At 48.7% G+C, this 15,091-nt stretch overlaps 1 protein-coding gene and 1 non-coding gene across 5 annotated transcripts; both read right to left on the bottom strand.

Moving 5' to 3' along the window:
- Nucleotides 1-4,160: 4,160 nt before the first annotated feature.
- LSM10 (LSM10, U7 small nuclear RNA associated) lies at nucleotides 4,161-8,683 on the bottom strand. Of its 4 annotated transcripts, none has more exons than XM_055095345.2 (3): nucleotides 8,501-8,682; nucleotides 6,390-6,505; nucleotides 4,161-4,894 (listed from the first exon to the last, which is right to left on the bottom strand). In XM_055095345.2, the coding sequence occupies exon 3, from the start codon at nucleotides 4,868-4,870 to the stop codon at nucleotides 4,499-4,501; it is 372 nt and encodes a 123-aa protein (XP_054951320.1). In that variant the 5' UTR covers nucleotides 4,871-4,894; nucleotides 6,390-6,505; nucleotides 8,501-8,682; the 3' UTR covers nucleotides 4,161-4,498. The 4 variants fall into 4 exon arrangements, with proteins under 4 accessions (XP_054951320.1, XP_063464815.1, XP_003812641.1 ...); XM_063608745.1 differs by having other exon boundaries at nucleotides 6,390-6,487; XM_003812593.4 differs by lacking the exon at nucleotides 6,390-6,505 and having other exon boundaries at nucleotides 8,501-8,683.
- A 4,799-nt stretch (nucleotides 8,684-13,482) lies between these two features.
- LOC129395164 (U4 spliceosomal RNA) lies at nucleotides 13,483-13,621 on the bottom strand. Its single transcript, XR_008622685.1, has one exon. It is a non-coding gene; the product is annotated as a U4 spliceosomal RNA (small nuclear RNA).
- Nucleotides 13,622-15,091: the final 1,470 nt, after the last annotated feature.

Below are 15,091 nucleotides of genomic sequence, written 5' to 3'. Positions count from 1 at the left end.
TTCCCAACTTTCCCACCTTCAAAGCCTTTTTTAGTCTTTTTCCCTCTGCCTCCACACTATCCAGAATCTGGTGGGACAGTAACACTTTGCATTGTTTTTCATCTTTTCCTTGGTGTTCTCCCTCCTTCTCTTACACAGATAAGTTACTCTGTATTCATTACTTCGGGAAACAAATGATACAACAGAATGCAGAGCCTATTTTTAGCTTCTGAATTCCAAAAGCTTAGCTTTCAGGGAGGAATGGACAGAATTTCTGTGCAGACACACATTTAGAAAACTATAACGGGGATCTGGGAGTCTGAGATTGAGGAGGGGGTCCCTAAGAAGAGAGAATCTTCTCCTCAGTCTTGTAACTGGGAATATCATCTGGGTCCAAGGGATTGAGAAGCAGAGAGGAGCTGTGCTCCTTTTCCTGGGTGGGGCACCAGGGAAGTCACAAAACCCTCTGGAGAAATGGCTGCATGCTGCATTTTGGACAAACAGGGCCTAACTCACCTAAGACTCAAGAATTTCCTAGGCCTAACATGGCCTGGGGAAAGCAGAAAAACAAAACAAAACAAAATTCTGCACACCTGAGAGGGGTATGGGTTACACTTGGAGGGGTCTTTTGGTGGGGGGATGGGGAGCAACTCAGCAGCAACCTTCATGGGCTGATGACAAAAGGTCACAACCAAATGAGAACATCTCAGTGGATGCTAGTGTGACTGGATGACCAAATCAGACTATGCTTCCCATGCTTTGGCACCTTGAAAGGAAGAGCCCTAGAATTCCAACATAATGCCAAGGAAAATGGGGGAACTGTGAATTGACTGCAATTAACTTTCTGCCACTCTGGCTGAGTAGGGCAAAATACAGGAATTCAAGTGAGTTAAAGAAAATTCAAGTTCTGTTTCTTGCACACCAGAAACTGGAACCAGCTACACTCTGTCCACAGGCCTTGTGTCATATGCCCCACCCCCTCCCATTTCTCCACTCTCATCTGCCTCCCTCTCCCCCAATAGCCACAGTGTTACTATTATTGTCCCAAATCCCCAAGCTTTCCCGTCCCAGGACCTTTGCACAGGCAGTTTCCTCTGCCTTGTCCTGGCTTTTTAAATGACAGGCTTCTTCTCAGTTTAACTACTTTCCTGCTGGGTGGGGTGGCTCAAGCCCTTAATCCCAGTGACTGGGGCCAAGGCAGGAGGATTGCTTGAGGCCAGAAGTTTGAGACCAGCCTGGACAACATAGTGATACCCTGTCTCTTAGGGGAAAAAAAAAAAGTTACGAAATTAAGACACCACAGGTGTGTGGTGGCATGCACCTGTAGTTCCAGCTACTTGGAAGGCTGAGGCTTGAGCCCAGGAGTTCAAAGCTGCAGTGAGCCATGATCGCACCACTGCTCTCTTGCCTGGGCAACAGAGCAAGACTCCCTGTCTAAAAAAAAAAAAAGATTTCACTTCCTCAGACTACATTTTCCAAAATAAAACTACCTGTTATTGTCTCTCAAAAGGCCCTGTTTATTTCCTTCAGGGCACCTGTAAATATTTTTACTTTTTTAGTTTATCTGTTTCCCTCACTAGAATGTTCACTTCCTGAGGCAAGACCCTTGTTCATCTTGATGTTCCCCAGTTGCTACCACTGTGCCTGGTACATAGCTGGTGCTCAAGAATGACCTGTGGAATGGCTGACCAGTGGCAGTTGGGGAGTTCCTGGCTTCCCACAGGCTGGTGGGCACTGGGGTCCCTCAACCCCTTCCTGGGCCCCTGATAGCCTTTTCCAGCAAGCCAAGACCAGATTACAAAAGACCCACCTTTGGGGTTTAAAGTCTCAGCTGTGCTCTAACCGAGGGGCTTGGCAAAAATGTGTCTCTGCAGGGCCTGGTTCCCCTCATTATCATCTGTCTTCCCAAGACCTTGCCTAGGAATGACAGAGGGCCACTGGGGTCTGGCACACGACACTTAAGGAACATGTCTTGAGCCTGTCTTCTCAGCAACCCACACTAGCCTTACTGCTTCCCTTGCTGCTCTGCTGAGGACAGAGAAGCCCTTGGTGTGCCATCACAGCCTCAGAGCTCGACCTTTCCTGCATCCCTAAGCCGAACCCCCAGCTAAGCCCTCTTCCATTTCTCACACACGGGCACACATGTGGGAGAGGTCTGCAAGGGAAGCTGCTGTGGGACTCCCACCAGTTCCTCATCTCTCTCCCCACTTGCGAGGGTATGGTGACGTTCCCACAGCGAAGGCCTTCCCTCTGCACCTGCCCTCTGGTTTCTCTTTCCAGCAGTCACTTTGTGGTGTCAGTCAGTCCTCTTAACTCCAGTTGTCAGAGGGGCCGGAAAATTCAGAAGTTTTCTCTGCTAGGACCCTCCGTTCTCCCTGAAGGCAAAGGGCAGAGTTAAGGGGCTTCTAGACCTGTAGGCAATAAAATAAATACAGTATGCAAAAGAATCACAGTGGATGGGTGGATGTGAATGCAGATTCCTGGGTGCTAGACTCCAATTCAAGCTTGGGTAAGGAGGAGCCAGGTAAGTGCATTTCCTATACACATCCCAGTTGGTCCTGATGAGGTGGTCTGCAGACAACACCTGACACAGACTGAACTCGAATGTGAATGCAGTGCCCTTGGGCTGCTAACGTCCACATGAACATTCCTCTCAAATCTCCCTCAAGAATGACATCATCTTAAGGTCAGGGGCCCTGCTTTATTCAAAACTCTGCCACAGCAGTTCTCAAGCTGGATTTCATCTTTGTTTTTTTTTTTTTTTTGAGACAGTCTCACTCTGTTGCCCAGGCTAGAGTGCCATGGCGTGATCTTGGCTCACTGCAACCTCTGCCTCCTGGGTTCAAGCAATTCTTGTGCCTCAGCCTCCTGGGTAGCTGGGACTACAGGCGCATGCCACCACGCCCGGCTAATTGTTCTATTTTCAGTAGAGATGGGGTTTCACCATGTTGGCCAGGCTGGTCACAAACTCCTGGCCTCAAGTGATCCATCAGCCTCAGCCTCTCAAAATACTGAGATTACAGGCGTGAACCACTGTGTTCAGCCTCATCTTTGTTTTCTTTGATCACCTCCCCCACTAGGATATAAGCTCCTATGCAAAAAGGTTCAAATCTCACCTGATAATGTGTGCTTGGCCAGACCCGGTGGCTCATGCCTGTAATCCTACCACTCAGGGAGGCTGAGGCAGGAGGATGGCTTGAGCCCAGGAATTCAAGACAGCATGGGCAACATAGTGAGACCTCGTCTCTGTTGAAAACAAAACAAAACAAAAAGATGATGTGTGCTTAGCAGAAGGCCTTGGCACATGGCAGGTGTGGTGTGGATATCTGATGAGTTCAAACTCTCTGGTTCCACAGAAGAAAGTCACTTTCTTTCTTTTTTTTTTTTTTTTCCTGAGATGGCGTCTCCGTCTGTTGCCCAGGCTGGAGTGCAGTGGTGCGATCTCGGCTCACTGCAACCTCCACCTCCTGGTTCAATTCAAGCGATTCTCCCACCTCAGCCTCCTGAGGAGCTGTGATTACAGGTGTGTACCACCACGCCTGGCTAATTTTTTTTGTATTTTTAGTAGAGACGGGGTTTCACCATGTTGGCCAGGCTGGTCTCGAACTCCTGACCTCAAGTGAGCCACTTTCACTAAGACGGTTGTTTGCCTGTGGCAGGCCTAGAATGACAACAAGGCAGCTACTACAAGGATGTGGGTTCTAACCCTGAGAACCCAATAACTCTCAGATTAGAGATGGAATTCCTGCTCCCACAGGTGCAGGAATGTGTGTGCCGAGCTCCCACACCCCAGGGGAGGAGGGCCCAGGATACTCCAACCTCTCTGCTTCAGGAAACAGCAACGAGACTAACAGCCTCTTCAACAAGGACTCTGAATAGAAAAGCCATTTTCCACCTGACCAGACTGAAGTACTCTCCTACCACTCTAAAACTGCTACATATTAGAATTGCCTGGGAAATTAAAAAAACTCATAGCCCTCAGACCATACCCCATACCAATGAAATATGAATCTCTGAGGGTGGGACAGGTGATTCCAATGTGCAGCCAAGCTTGAGTCTGCCCCCGACTACACAGGACGGTCTGGGAGCGCAGCACACAGAAGAGAAAGCCTGGGGCACGGACCTGTTTGTATCCAAGTTGGGTTTCATGAGAAAATGAACACAACTGCAAGAGAAATGGAGACACTTAGAGGTGGCTCAGGCTGAGCATGTTTAATTATCCTCACTGGGAGAGTTGAAAACTACTTGACAGGCTCCATAATCAATAAGTCAGAGATTCAGATCATCAAAAAGGGGGATTGTCACCTACCCCAAGGCCACAGATAGGATTCTGGGTCCCAGAGTGAGTCTGGGAGGTGGAACCCTGTGAAAGGCAGCTTTGACAGGTGGTGTCTGTTGGACACCAGCTTCTGGCCTGGCCCTGCTTTCTTCTCGGGTTCCAGACAGGGTGTGAGGGCAGGGAGCTGGCTCCGGAGATCACTGGAGGACTCCGAGTTGGGGCCAGGGCTTGCTGAGGGCCTCACTTACAGTTTTTTGGGGGAAATTCCCACCGGCCTTGGCCCTTGCCACCAAAGTTTCGCACCCGATGGATAATCTGCAGCTGCTGCTCAATGGTCGAGGTGATGTTCACGTCATCTGGGATGTGGACGTAGCGGACATTGCGGCCTGTCACAAAGAGGTCATCCAGCTTGACCTGATGCCCCCAACGGTCCGTGTAGGTGACTTTGGCCAGGCGGATGTTCATGAAAGCATCGACATTGTCTATGCGCCCGTGGGCCACGCTCTCATCCCGCAGGTCCACAGTGGTTACCCGGCCCTGGAGGCCCTGCAGTAGGATGATGAGGCTGTTCTCAGAGATGGTCCGCTCCTTCACTGAATGGCTCACCGCCATTCTTCCACACCAGCTGCCTGCTTGCTGTGGACAGGAGCACACAGATGGCAGCTATAGCAGGGTAGGGGGTACAGTTGCCAACTCACCTCCACCAGGTTCTCAAACAAAATTCCCAGCACAGACCACCTCTGCAATTTTTGTATCTGTGGACACAGATGCTTCCCGCACATGTCTCATAGAATCCTCACACCAACTTGCAAGCCAAGGATTACTTATGCTCATTTTATGAATGGGAAAAATATGGCTAGGATGGCCAGGCGCAGTGGGATACACCTGTGGTACTAGCTACTCAGGAGACTGAGGCAGGAGCTTCACTTGAGCCCAAGAGCTCTGCTGACCTGCTTGGGCAACATAGCAAGACCCCAACTCTAATTTTTTAAAAAAACTTACAAGAAGGCTGGGCGTGGTGGCTCACGCCTGTAATCCCAGCACTTTGAGAGGCTGAGGCGGGCAGATCACGAGGTCAGGAGATTGAGACCATCCTGGCTAACATGGTGAAACCCCGTCTCTACTAAAAATGCAAAAAAAATTAGCCGAGTGTGGTGGCAGCGGGCGCCTGTAGTCCCAGCTACTTGGGAGGCTGAGGCAGGAGAATGGCGTGAACCTGAGAGGCGGAGCTTGCAGTGAGCCAAGATCGCGGCAGAGTGACTCCGTCTCAAAAAAAAAAAAAAAAACCTGTAAGAAAATGGTGAGCATTGGCCGGGCGCAGTGGCTCACGCCTACAATCCCAGCACTTTGGGAGACTGAGGCGGGTGGATCACCTGAGGTCAGGAGTTCGAGACCAGCCTGGCTAACACGGTGAAACCCTGTTTCTACTAAAAATACAAAAAATTAGCCAAGCGTGGTGGCACACGCCTGTAATCTCAGCTACTCGGGAGGGTGAGGCAGGAGAATTGCTTGAACCCAGGAGGCAGAGGTTGCAATGAGCCAAGATTGCGCCATTGCACTCCAGCCTGGGCAACAAGAGCAAGACTCTGTCTCAAAAAATAAAGAAAATGGTGAGCATTTCTATTGAGTCAGAGACAAGAAAAGGATGCCTTTTATGACTTCTAATCAACAGTAAAATGTAGGTAATGGTCAATGCAATGTTCAAAAAATGATTACAGAAAGAAGGGAAAGAATTTAGAGAAACAATAATTATAAAGGAAGATCACTGTCCTTGTTTATCAATTATATGATTATCTACATTGAGAATGCAAGACAAATTATTAGGACTAACAACAAAAGTCTGTATCATTCCTAATAATACATTAATTTTAAAAAATCAATAATTTTAAAAAAAGAAAAATATGGCTAGGAGAGGTAACTTGCCCAAGGTCACAGTAAATAAGTGGAATTGCTGGAATTCAAATCCGTAGCCACAGGCCGGGCATGGTGGCTCCCCCCTGTAATCCCAGCATTTTGGGAGGCCAAGGTGGGTGGATCGCTGGGGCTAGGAATTCAAGACCAGCCTGGCCAATATGGTGAAACCCCATCTCTACTAAAAATACAAAAATTAGTCGGGCATGGTGGTGAGCACCTATAATCACAGCTGCTCCGGAGGTTGAGGCAGGAGAATCGCTTGAATCCGGGAGGTGGAGGCTGCAGTGAGCCAAGATCACGCCATTGCACTCCAGCCTGAGTAACAGAGAGACTCTGTCTCAAAAAAAAAAAAAAAGAAAATCCATAGCCGTCTGGCTCCGAACCTCACACCAGGTGTGCATTAGAATCATCTGGTGAGTTTTTAACCCAACCTCCCCACCCCAGAGATTCTGATTCGTTTGGTTAGAGGGGTGGGCCCAGGTATCCTATTTTGTAAAAGCTCCCGGCTGGGCGCGGTGGCTCACGCCTGTAATCCCAGCACTTTGGGAGACCGAGGCGGGCGGATCATGAGGTCAGGAGATCAAGACCATCCTGGCTAACATGGTGAAACCCCCGTCTCTACTAAAAATACAAAAAAATTAGCCAGGCGTGGCGGGCGCCTGTAGTCCCAGCTACTCGGGGGGCTGAGGCAGGAGAATGGTGTGAACCTGGGAGACAGAGCTTGCAGTGAGCTGAGATCGTGCCACTGCACTCCAGCCTGGGCAGCAGAGTGACTCCATCTCAAAAAAAAAAAAAAAAGAAAAAAGAAAAAAAGCTCCCCAGATAACTCCAAAGTGCTGAGGGGTACTGGTTAGAAATGTGCAATCTCAGGTCTCTCCCCAGGCCTGTTCTGAGATAAAATCCACTCCTTCACTGAGTGGCTCACTGCCATCTTCCACACTGGCTGGAAACAGACTGCATTTTAACATGACCCCCTACGTGAATTAGATACACGTTAAGGTTTGAGAATCATTGGTTGACACCAGTAGTTCTCAAACATTAGTGTGTATGAGAATCATCTGAGGGGCTTGTTAACTCAGCTTGCTGGGCCCCACTCCCAGTTTGACTCAGGTCTGAGGTGAGGCCCAGAGATAAAGTCATTTTGAACATGTTCCCAGGTGATGCTGATGCTGCTGGTCAGGGGCCCACACTCTGGGAACTATTGGTCTACACCATGCAGCTGTTATGTAAGTAGAAATTAAGGTAATGAGGCCGGGTGCAAGGGCTCACGCCTGTAATCCCAGGATTTTGGGAGGCCAAGGCGAGTGGATCACCTGAGGTCAGGAGTTCAAGACCCGCCTGGCCAACATGGTGAAACCCAGTATCTACCAAAAATACAAAAATTACCTGGGCATGGGCGCACCTGTAATCTCAGCTACTTGGGAGGCTGAAGCAGGAGAATCGCTTGAACCCAGGAGGCAGAGGTTACAGTGAGCCAAGATTGTGCCACTGCACACCAGCCTGGGTGACAGAGCGAGACTCTCAGAAAAAAAAAAAAGAAAATAAATCTGGATAATGAACTGGGGGAAAAAACCCCCAACCGGTATTATATAAGGTACATAGGTTTTGAAGGTAGAGAAACCTAGGTTGGAATCCCCACTCCACCCCTAATTATGAAAACCTAGAAAAGTTAATGTCTCTGAACCTGTTTCCACATTTCTTAAACTACAGGCGAAACAAAGCTACCAGAATCACACTCCACTGAAGGTACTCTCCTTTGATTTCAACATGCCCTGATACTGTATTAGTGCACTATGTCTTACCTATCCCTTATTTTCAGACCCTGAGTTAAAGGGGGTGGAACGCTCTCTCTTTACGACCTCACTCAGCATCCCGTCCAGGGCTGTGCAGTGTGGCACTGAGCGTGGCAAGCCAGACTAGGCCAGTGACGAGGGGGCCTGGGAGCTAGGTCCCTGGGCATGGCCTAACGACCAGCCACCCGGCTGCAGCCTGATGAATCTGCGATCAAGCAAAGGTATGGGGCTGCTGCTGCGACTGCAAAGAGCAGTCACCGGACCTCGAGTCAGGCCCGGGTTCTAGAACAGGCTTTGCCACCTCCTAGGAGGGCGATCACTTAGCAAACCACTTAGCTTCTCCAAGCTAGCTAAGCTACCGGTAAAACGGGATGAGCACTGCTTACTCAGAGCAGCGGGAGCGGGTCTGGGGAAAGGAGCTATACTCGGTAAATGGGGAAGAAAACGCTTCCTGGGCTCCGGCACCTCCTTCCGGAGGTCCTGGCATCCCCCGCATTCCGCCCCGGGGCTCCTTGCACCGCCGACCCGGACCCACCACGCGACATTCCTTCCGCTTTCCCCGTCTGGGTCGCCGCCGAAGCTAGCGGGCGCCTGGACTGGCTGCCTCCCGCCGGCTGCAGCAGGACGGAGAAACCATGCCGGCGACCGTGCCGCTCTGTCCTCCGGGCGCAGAGTGCGTCAGTGCTCTGCGAGTCACCGCGGCACGGAGAAACTACAATCCCCAGAATGCTTCGCGGCGCGGGGCTCGTGCTCCGCAAATCCCGGCCTGCGTCATTGGAGTCTCTTTCACTAGAGTCGTTCATTGATTCCGCACGCATTCATTGAACCGGCGACCTGGGCCAGGCTCCTTCCCAGGCTCCGGCATAGAGCGGTGACCAAGATCAAGTGGCTCCCTGAGCTGATGGCGCTGCAGAGGAGAGAGTCTTAAGAAAACAAAGAAGAAAAATCGGGAAAAATTTCTTCAGAAGATTAAAAGTGTGATGTGATGGTGACAAGGTGGTCTTTTATTGGATTGTCAGGGGTGCCCTGAGAAGGTGACATTTGAGTTGAGATTAGTGACATGAAGGCAAGCTTGTGAAAACTCTGGTAGGAGCATTGCAATTAGAGGGAACAGTTTGTTAAGTAAAATTTATAGGAGGCAGGGCCGGGTGCAGAGGCCCACACCTGTAATCCCAGCATTTTGGAGGACAAGGCGGAAGGATCACTGGAGCCCAGGAGTTCGAGACCAGTCTGGGCAAAATGGGGAGACCCTGTCTCTACAAAAAATAGAAAAAATTAGCCCACCGTGGTGGCGTACACCTCTGGTCCCACCTACTTGGGAGGCTGAGGCAGGAGAATTGCTTGAATCCAGGAAGTGGAGGCTGCAGTGAGCTCAGAAAGTACCACTTCATTCCAGCCTGGGCAACAGAGCAAGACTCCGTCTCAAAAAAAAAAAAAAAAAAAAATTGGAGGCCATTGGTTTGAACAGGGCTCCTGCACCAAGCCCAACAGACAGAACCAAAATGGAGTCACTCATGCTAAAGTTCTACATCACCAGGTGGAAACTAAGTTGTTTATCTGATATTCCGATAAATCAGAAGAGTGAGAGATAGCTAGATCTACAAACCATCCCGTTTTAGCTGGCAGGATAAGGAAGTCCCCTCTGCTTTAGCCTTCAAAGTTACAAGGAAAGTAACTTTGAAACAACCAATCTTTTTGTTTTCTGTTTCTGCTTTCCTCAGCCCTTTTCTGTCTGTAAAACCAGTCTCCTCTGCTCAGCTCATTTGAACACTCATTCCATTTTATAGAATGAAGTGTTGCCCGATTCTAGAGTTGCAAATAAAAGTCAAATTTAACAAATTTGGCAAAAAAAAGTCAAATCACCAATTAAAAGTTAAATTTTTTCTTTTCACAGTTCATGCAAAGAACCTGGGGGAAATGACCTTGACAATTTAGGAACACAGGAAAGGCCAGGGAAGCTGGGGAGAGTGGTATAACAAGAGGCCAGAGAGGAAGCAGGAGCCAGAGCATATAGGGCTTTGTGAGCCAAGGTAAGGAGTTTAGATTTCATGGTTAGGAGTGCAGCCTCCGGATACAGTGCCTAGGTTCAAATCTACTCCTGGCTAATTGTGACTTTGGGCAAGTTAGTATCTTCTCTGTGCCTCAGTCTTCTCATCTAGTACTAGAAGTGCTATGACAGGCTATTGAAAGGGAGCGACGTGATTTGATTTACTTGTAGAAACAGGTTCTCACCCTGTCATCCAGGCTGGAGTGCAGTGATGTGATCATAGCTCACTGCAGCCTCAACTACCTGGGCTCAAGTGATCCTCCTACCCAAGCCTCAAGAATAGCTGGGACTACAGGCACACGCCACTGTGCCCCACCTGATTTACATTTTTTAAAAGTCACCCTGTATAGCCTTGGAAAAATTACTTTCTTCCTCAGCCTCAATTTGCTTGTTATGAAAACAAAAAATTAGGCCTTTCTCAGAGAACTGTAAGATTTAAGTGACCTTCATTAATGTGTGAAAGCATCTGGCACAGAGAAGAAGCTCAGTAAATTAGGCTTCTTGGCTGGGGGTGGTGGCTCACACCTGTAATCCCAACACTTTGGGAGGCCAAGGCAAGAGGACTGTTTAAGCTCAGGAGTTTGAGACCAGCCTGGGCAACATAGTGAGACCCCATCTCTAAATTTTTTTTTGTTTTTGAGATGGAGTTTCGCTCTTGTTGCCCAGGCTGGAGTGCAATGGCCTGATCTCGGCTTACAACCTCCGCCTCCCGGGTTGAAGCAATTCTCCTGCCTCAGCCTCCCAAGTAGCTGGGATTACAGGTGTGCACCACCACATCCGGCTAATTTTTGTATTTTTAGTAGTGACGGGGTTTCTCCATCTCGGTCAGGCTGGTGTCGAACTCCCGACCTCAGGTGATCTGCCCGCTTCGGCCTCCCAAAGTGCTGGGATTACAGGCGTGAGCCACTGAGCCCGGCCAAAAATGTTTTAAGAAATTAGCTGGGTGTGGCCGGGCGCGGTGGCTCACGCCTATAATCCCAGCACTTTGGGAGGCCGAGGTGGGCGGATCACGAGGTCAGGAGATGGAGACCATCCTGGCTAACACGGTGAAACCCTGTCTCTACTAAAAATACAAAAAATTAGCCGGACATGGCGGCGGGCGTCTGTAGTCCCAGCTACTCGGGAGGTTGAGGCAGGAGAATGGCGTGAACCCGGGAGGCGGAGCTTGCAGTGAGCTGAGATCGCGCCACTGCACTCCAGCCTGGGCGACAGAGTGAGACTCCGTCTCAAAAAAACAAACAAACAAACAAACAAACAAAAAAATTAGCTGGGTGTAATGGGTGCGCCTATAGTCCCAGCTGTCACAAGAACCTTAGGGTGTCACTCTGCCATCCGGAAACCTCTGTGGCTAGCAGCGCCTGTCCTTGACTTTTGCTTGTGCCTGCTGGGCTCGTTCTGCCCGCTCAGTCTGGCAGGCTGGGCTCAGCTTGCACTGCGGGCTCGGATCCCACGCCTGCCAAAGGCGTGCCAGGTGTGGAGCAGTGAGGGATGTGTGAGCGAGTGAGCACAGGGTCCGACCACTGCACACAGCCAGATAGGCCGGCTGCTGCAGCGGGTGGGCAGCTCCAAGGGCCAGCACTGGCAGCTCCAGGCGCCGGCACAGGCTTTGGCTCTGTGCAAGGCTGCGGCTGGACCAGACATACGGTAAGTGGCTTCTGCTGTGGGCACCAGCATCTGGACAAGGGGAACACAGTGGTGGCCGAAAGCTCAGAGACACCAGGAACCACAGAGCCACAAAGAGGGTGTTACAGTGTGTCACAGCCCTGGCTTGTGGAGCCCGGAGGTCTGGGCCCCAAGAAGGGCTGCAGCTCTTTACCACACGAGGAGCAGGGGCGGGGCATCTTGGGGTGCGGGGGCGTGTTTCAGTCCATATGTGTTACAGCTCTTTCAGTCCTACCGCTCAGTGCTGCCCTGCTCTGGCCCGTGGTTCCTGGGCTGGCTAGGCCCAGCCACCGCTTCCTGTCATGTGGCACAGCTACCCGCTGGTGGAGGGTGGGCCCCCAGAAGGGTCACCACTCTTCACTCCTGCAGTCTGGGAGTGTGTCACCACCCACAGCTCAGCGAGCTGGCCAGGAATATGTTATACTCCTTTTACTCCCGCTGTTTGGCAGGTCCCAAGTTCTTGTTTCGCATCCAGGAAGAATGAGGTTATGTGGATAACTGGAGGGTAAGCAAGCTGGAGGGAGCTTTATTGAGTGACAGAACAGCTCTCGGGAGACCTGAAGTGGGTGGCTCCTTTCCGCAAGCAGGTCCTGTGGAGTGTCTGAGACTGGCTGAGTCTGGGGTTTTCATGTGCGAAGAATGGAGGAAGTGCATGCTGGTTGGCCCATGGGTGGCCATGGGTGGGCCTGGAAAAAGTACCATCCAATTGGCTGGAAGGCATCAATGAAGTTCTTACTCCTGTCCTGGATTCCACCTGGAACTGGCAGCCCCACCCCCAGGCTTCAGGCCACCCCTGGCTTGAAGGTGGGGCTTCATTGGGCATCTGCCCCTTCTGCCTAGGAACCTGACTGCCTCCTGGCACTATTAACATGCTGTCTGCTGGTGCCCAGATTGCCTGTGCTGATGGGAGCCTGCAGGCCTGCACCAAGCCACCCTCAGTCCCCTGGCCTCCATCCCATGCTTATTGGCACCCAAAGTCTGGGGGGGTGCTGAGGCAGCGGGGGTTGGTGTGTTAGTGTCGCCCACAGTGCATGCACATCAAGCTGGGTCACAACAGTGCCCGGGCTTAGCCACAACTTTGCTCTGCACTGGAGTGGGCACCAAGAGTGGGGAGACGCCAGGGAGTGGGAGCAAGCACTTCTGAGCCTGCAGGAGCAGGGGCTTTCTGGGCCCTCAAGAGCACAGGGATGCCCGGGTCTGGAGCCATGGCTGGGTTGCTGCAGCTGTGCCCAGGAGTGAGGGCTCCATGCCCCGTCAACTTGGTAGGGTGTGGGGCTCCTGCTGGTATCATCTGTTTCTGGCCCCTGCTGGCTCCACAGAGCATGCAGCCCCAGCTGCACCTCTGCCTGGCATGAAGTGGTTGAAGCTGGCTGCTCCAGATGGGCCGCTGCTGCCATCACAGCTACGTGGGAGGCTGTGGCTGGAGGATCTCTTGAGCCCTGGAGGTTGAGGCTGCAGTGAGCTATGATTGTGCCACTGCACACTGCACTCCAGCCTGGGTGACAATGACCCTGTCTCAAAAAAAAACCAAAAAACAAACAAAAAAAAGAGGCTTCTTTCATTCCTTCACTCTCTCATTCATTGATTTCCATCTCTCCTAGGAGGCTTCCCTTTTTATCAGCAATCACAGTTGGGCTCTTCTTATTCTAAAAATAAAATTGTCTTTCTCCTCCATGCAATCTACTGTTTTCTTACTTTCCACAGTCAAACTTCTCAAAAGGCCCTTATGCCAGCCTTTCCTCAAGTATGATCACTTTTCCAGCTATCTATGTGAGACTGGATTTGCTTCTCTTCTTTTAAATATTCAGTCTCCATAGAGACTGTCAAAAGTTGCCAATGCCGACTATATTGCAAGTTTTCATGGCTGGGTGTTGGGATTTTTCAGTGAGCGAGAATTGTGCCTCAGATAAACCTCATTGTTGATAATACTGCTACTTACATAAGTTTTAAACTTATGTTAGTGAGTTTATGTTTATATATATGTATATATATGTATACACACTTTTTTTTTTTTTGAGACAGAGTCTTGCTCTGTTGCCCAGGCTAGTGCAGTGGTGTGATCTTGGCTCACTGCAATCTCCATCTCCCAGGTTCAAGTGATTCTTCTGCCTCAGCTCCCTAAGTAGCAGGGATTACAGGTGCATACCACTATGCCTGGCTAATTTTTGTATTTTTAGTAGAGACAGGGTTTTACCATGTTGGCCAGGCTGGTCTCGAACTCCTGACTTCAGGTGATCCACCTGCCTCGGCCTCCCAAAGCACTAGGATTACAGGCATGAGCCACTGTACCCAGCCTATATTTTATATATATATATATATATATGTAAATGTATGTTAGTGAGCTTATATATTTTATGTATATACAAATGTATGTTAGTGAGTTTATATATTTTATATATATACAAATGTATGTTAGTGCGTTTATATATTTTATATATAAATGTGTTAGTGAGTTTATATATTTTATATATACAAATTTATGTTAATGAGTTTATATTTTTATATATAAATTTATGTTAGTAAGTTAATATATTTTATATATATAAATTTATGTTAGTGAGTTTATGTAACTTATATACATACATATTTATGTTAGTGAGTTAATGTTAGTGAGTTTATATAATTTATATATATAAATTTGTTAGTAAGTTTATATATTATATATATACAAATTTATGTTAGTGAGTTTATATATTTTATATATAAAGAAATTTATGTTAGCGAGTTTGTTAGTGAGTTTATATAATTTATATATATAAATTTATGCTAGTGAGTTTACATATTTTATTTTATTTATTTATTTGTTTATTTGTTTATTTATTTTTTTGAGACGGAGTCTCGCTCTGTCGCCCAGGCTGGATGGAGTGCTGTGGCGCCATCTCGGCTCACTGCAAGCTCCGCCTCCTGGGTTCACGCCATTGTCCTGCCTCAGCCTCCCGAGTAGCTGGGACTGCAGGCCACCAGGGCCGGCTAATTTTTTTTTATTTTTAGTAGAGACGGGGTTTCACCGCGTTAATCAGGATGGTCTCGACCTCCTGACCTCGTGATCCACCCGCCTCGGCCTCCCAAAGTGCTGGGATTACAGGCGTGAGCCACCGCGCCAGGCCTACATATTTTATATATATATATAAATTTATGTTGGTGAGTTTATACATTTTATATATATATAAACTAATGCTGGTGAGTTTATATATTTTATATATGTATATATATAAATTTGTGAGTTTATTATATATTTTATATATAAAATATGTTAGTGAGTTTATATATTTTATATATAATATAAATTTATGTTCATGAGTTAATTTCTGAATGAATTAATATTACATTTTTATTTTAATTTCCAATATGACAGAAAATACATATAACCCACATAATCTGTCAATCATTTTGAAAGTATGTAGAGGTTCCAAGACC

The sequence above is a fragment of the Pan paniscus genome, chromosome 1, assembly GCF_029289425.2.
Source record: "Pan paniscus chromosome 1, NHGRI_mPanPan1-v2.0_pri, whole genome shotgun sequence".
Lineage (NCBI taxonomy): Eukaryota > Metazoa > Chordata > Mammalia > Primates > Hominidae > Pan > Pan paniscus.
Note: the sequence above shows the minus strand (reverse complement) of the source record. Positions and strands in the feature narration are given on the sequence as shown.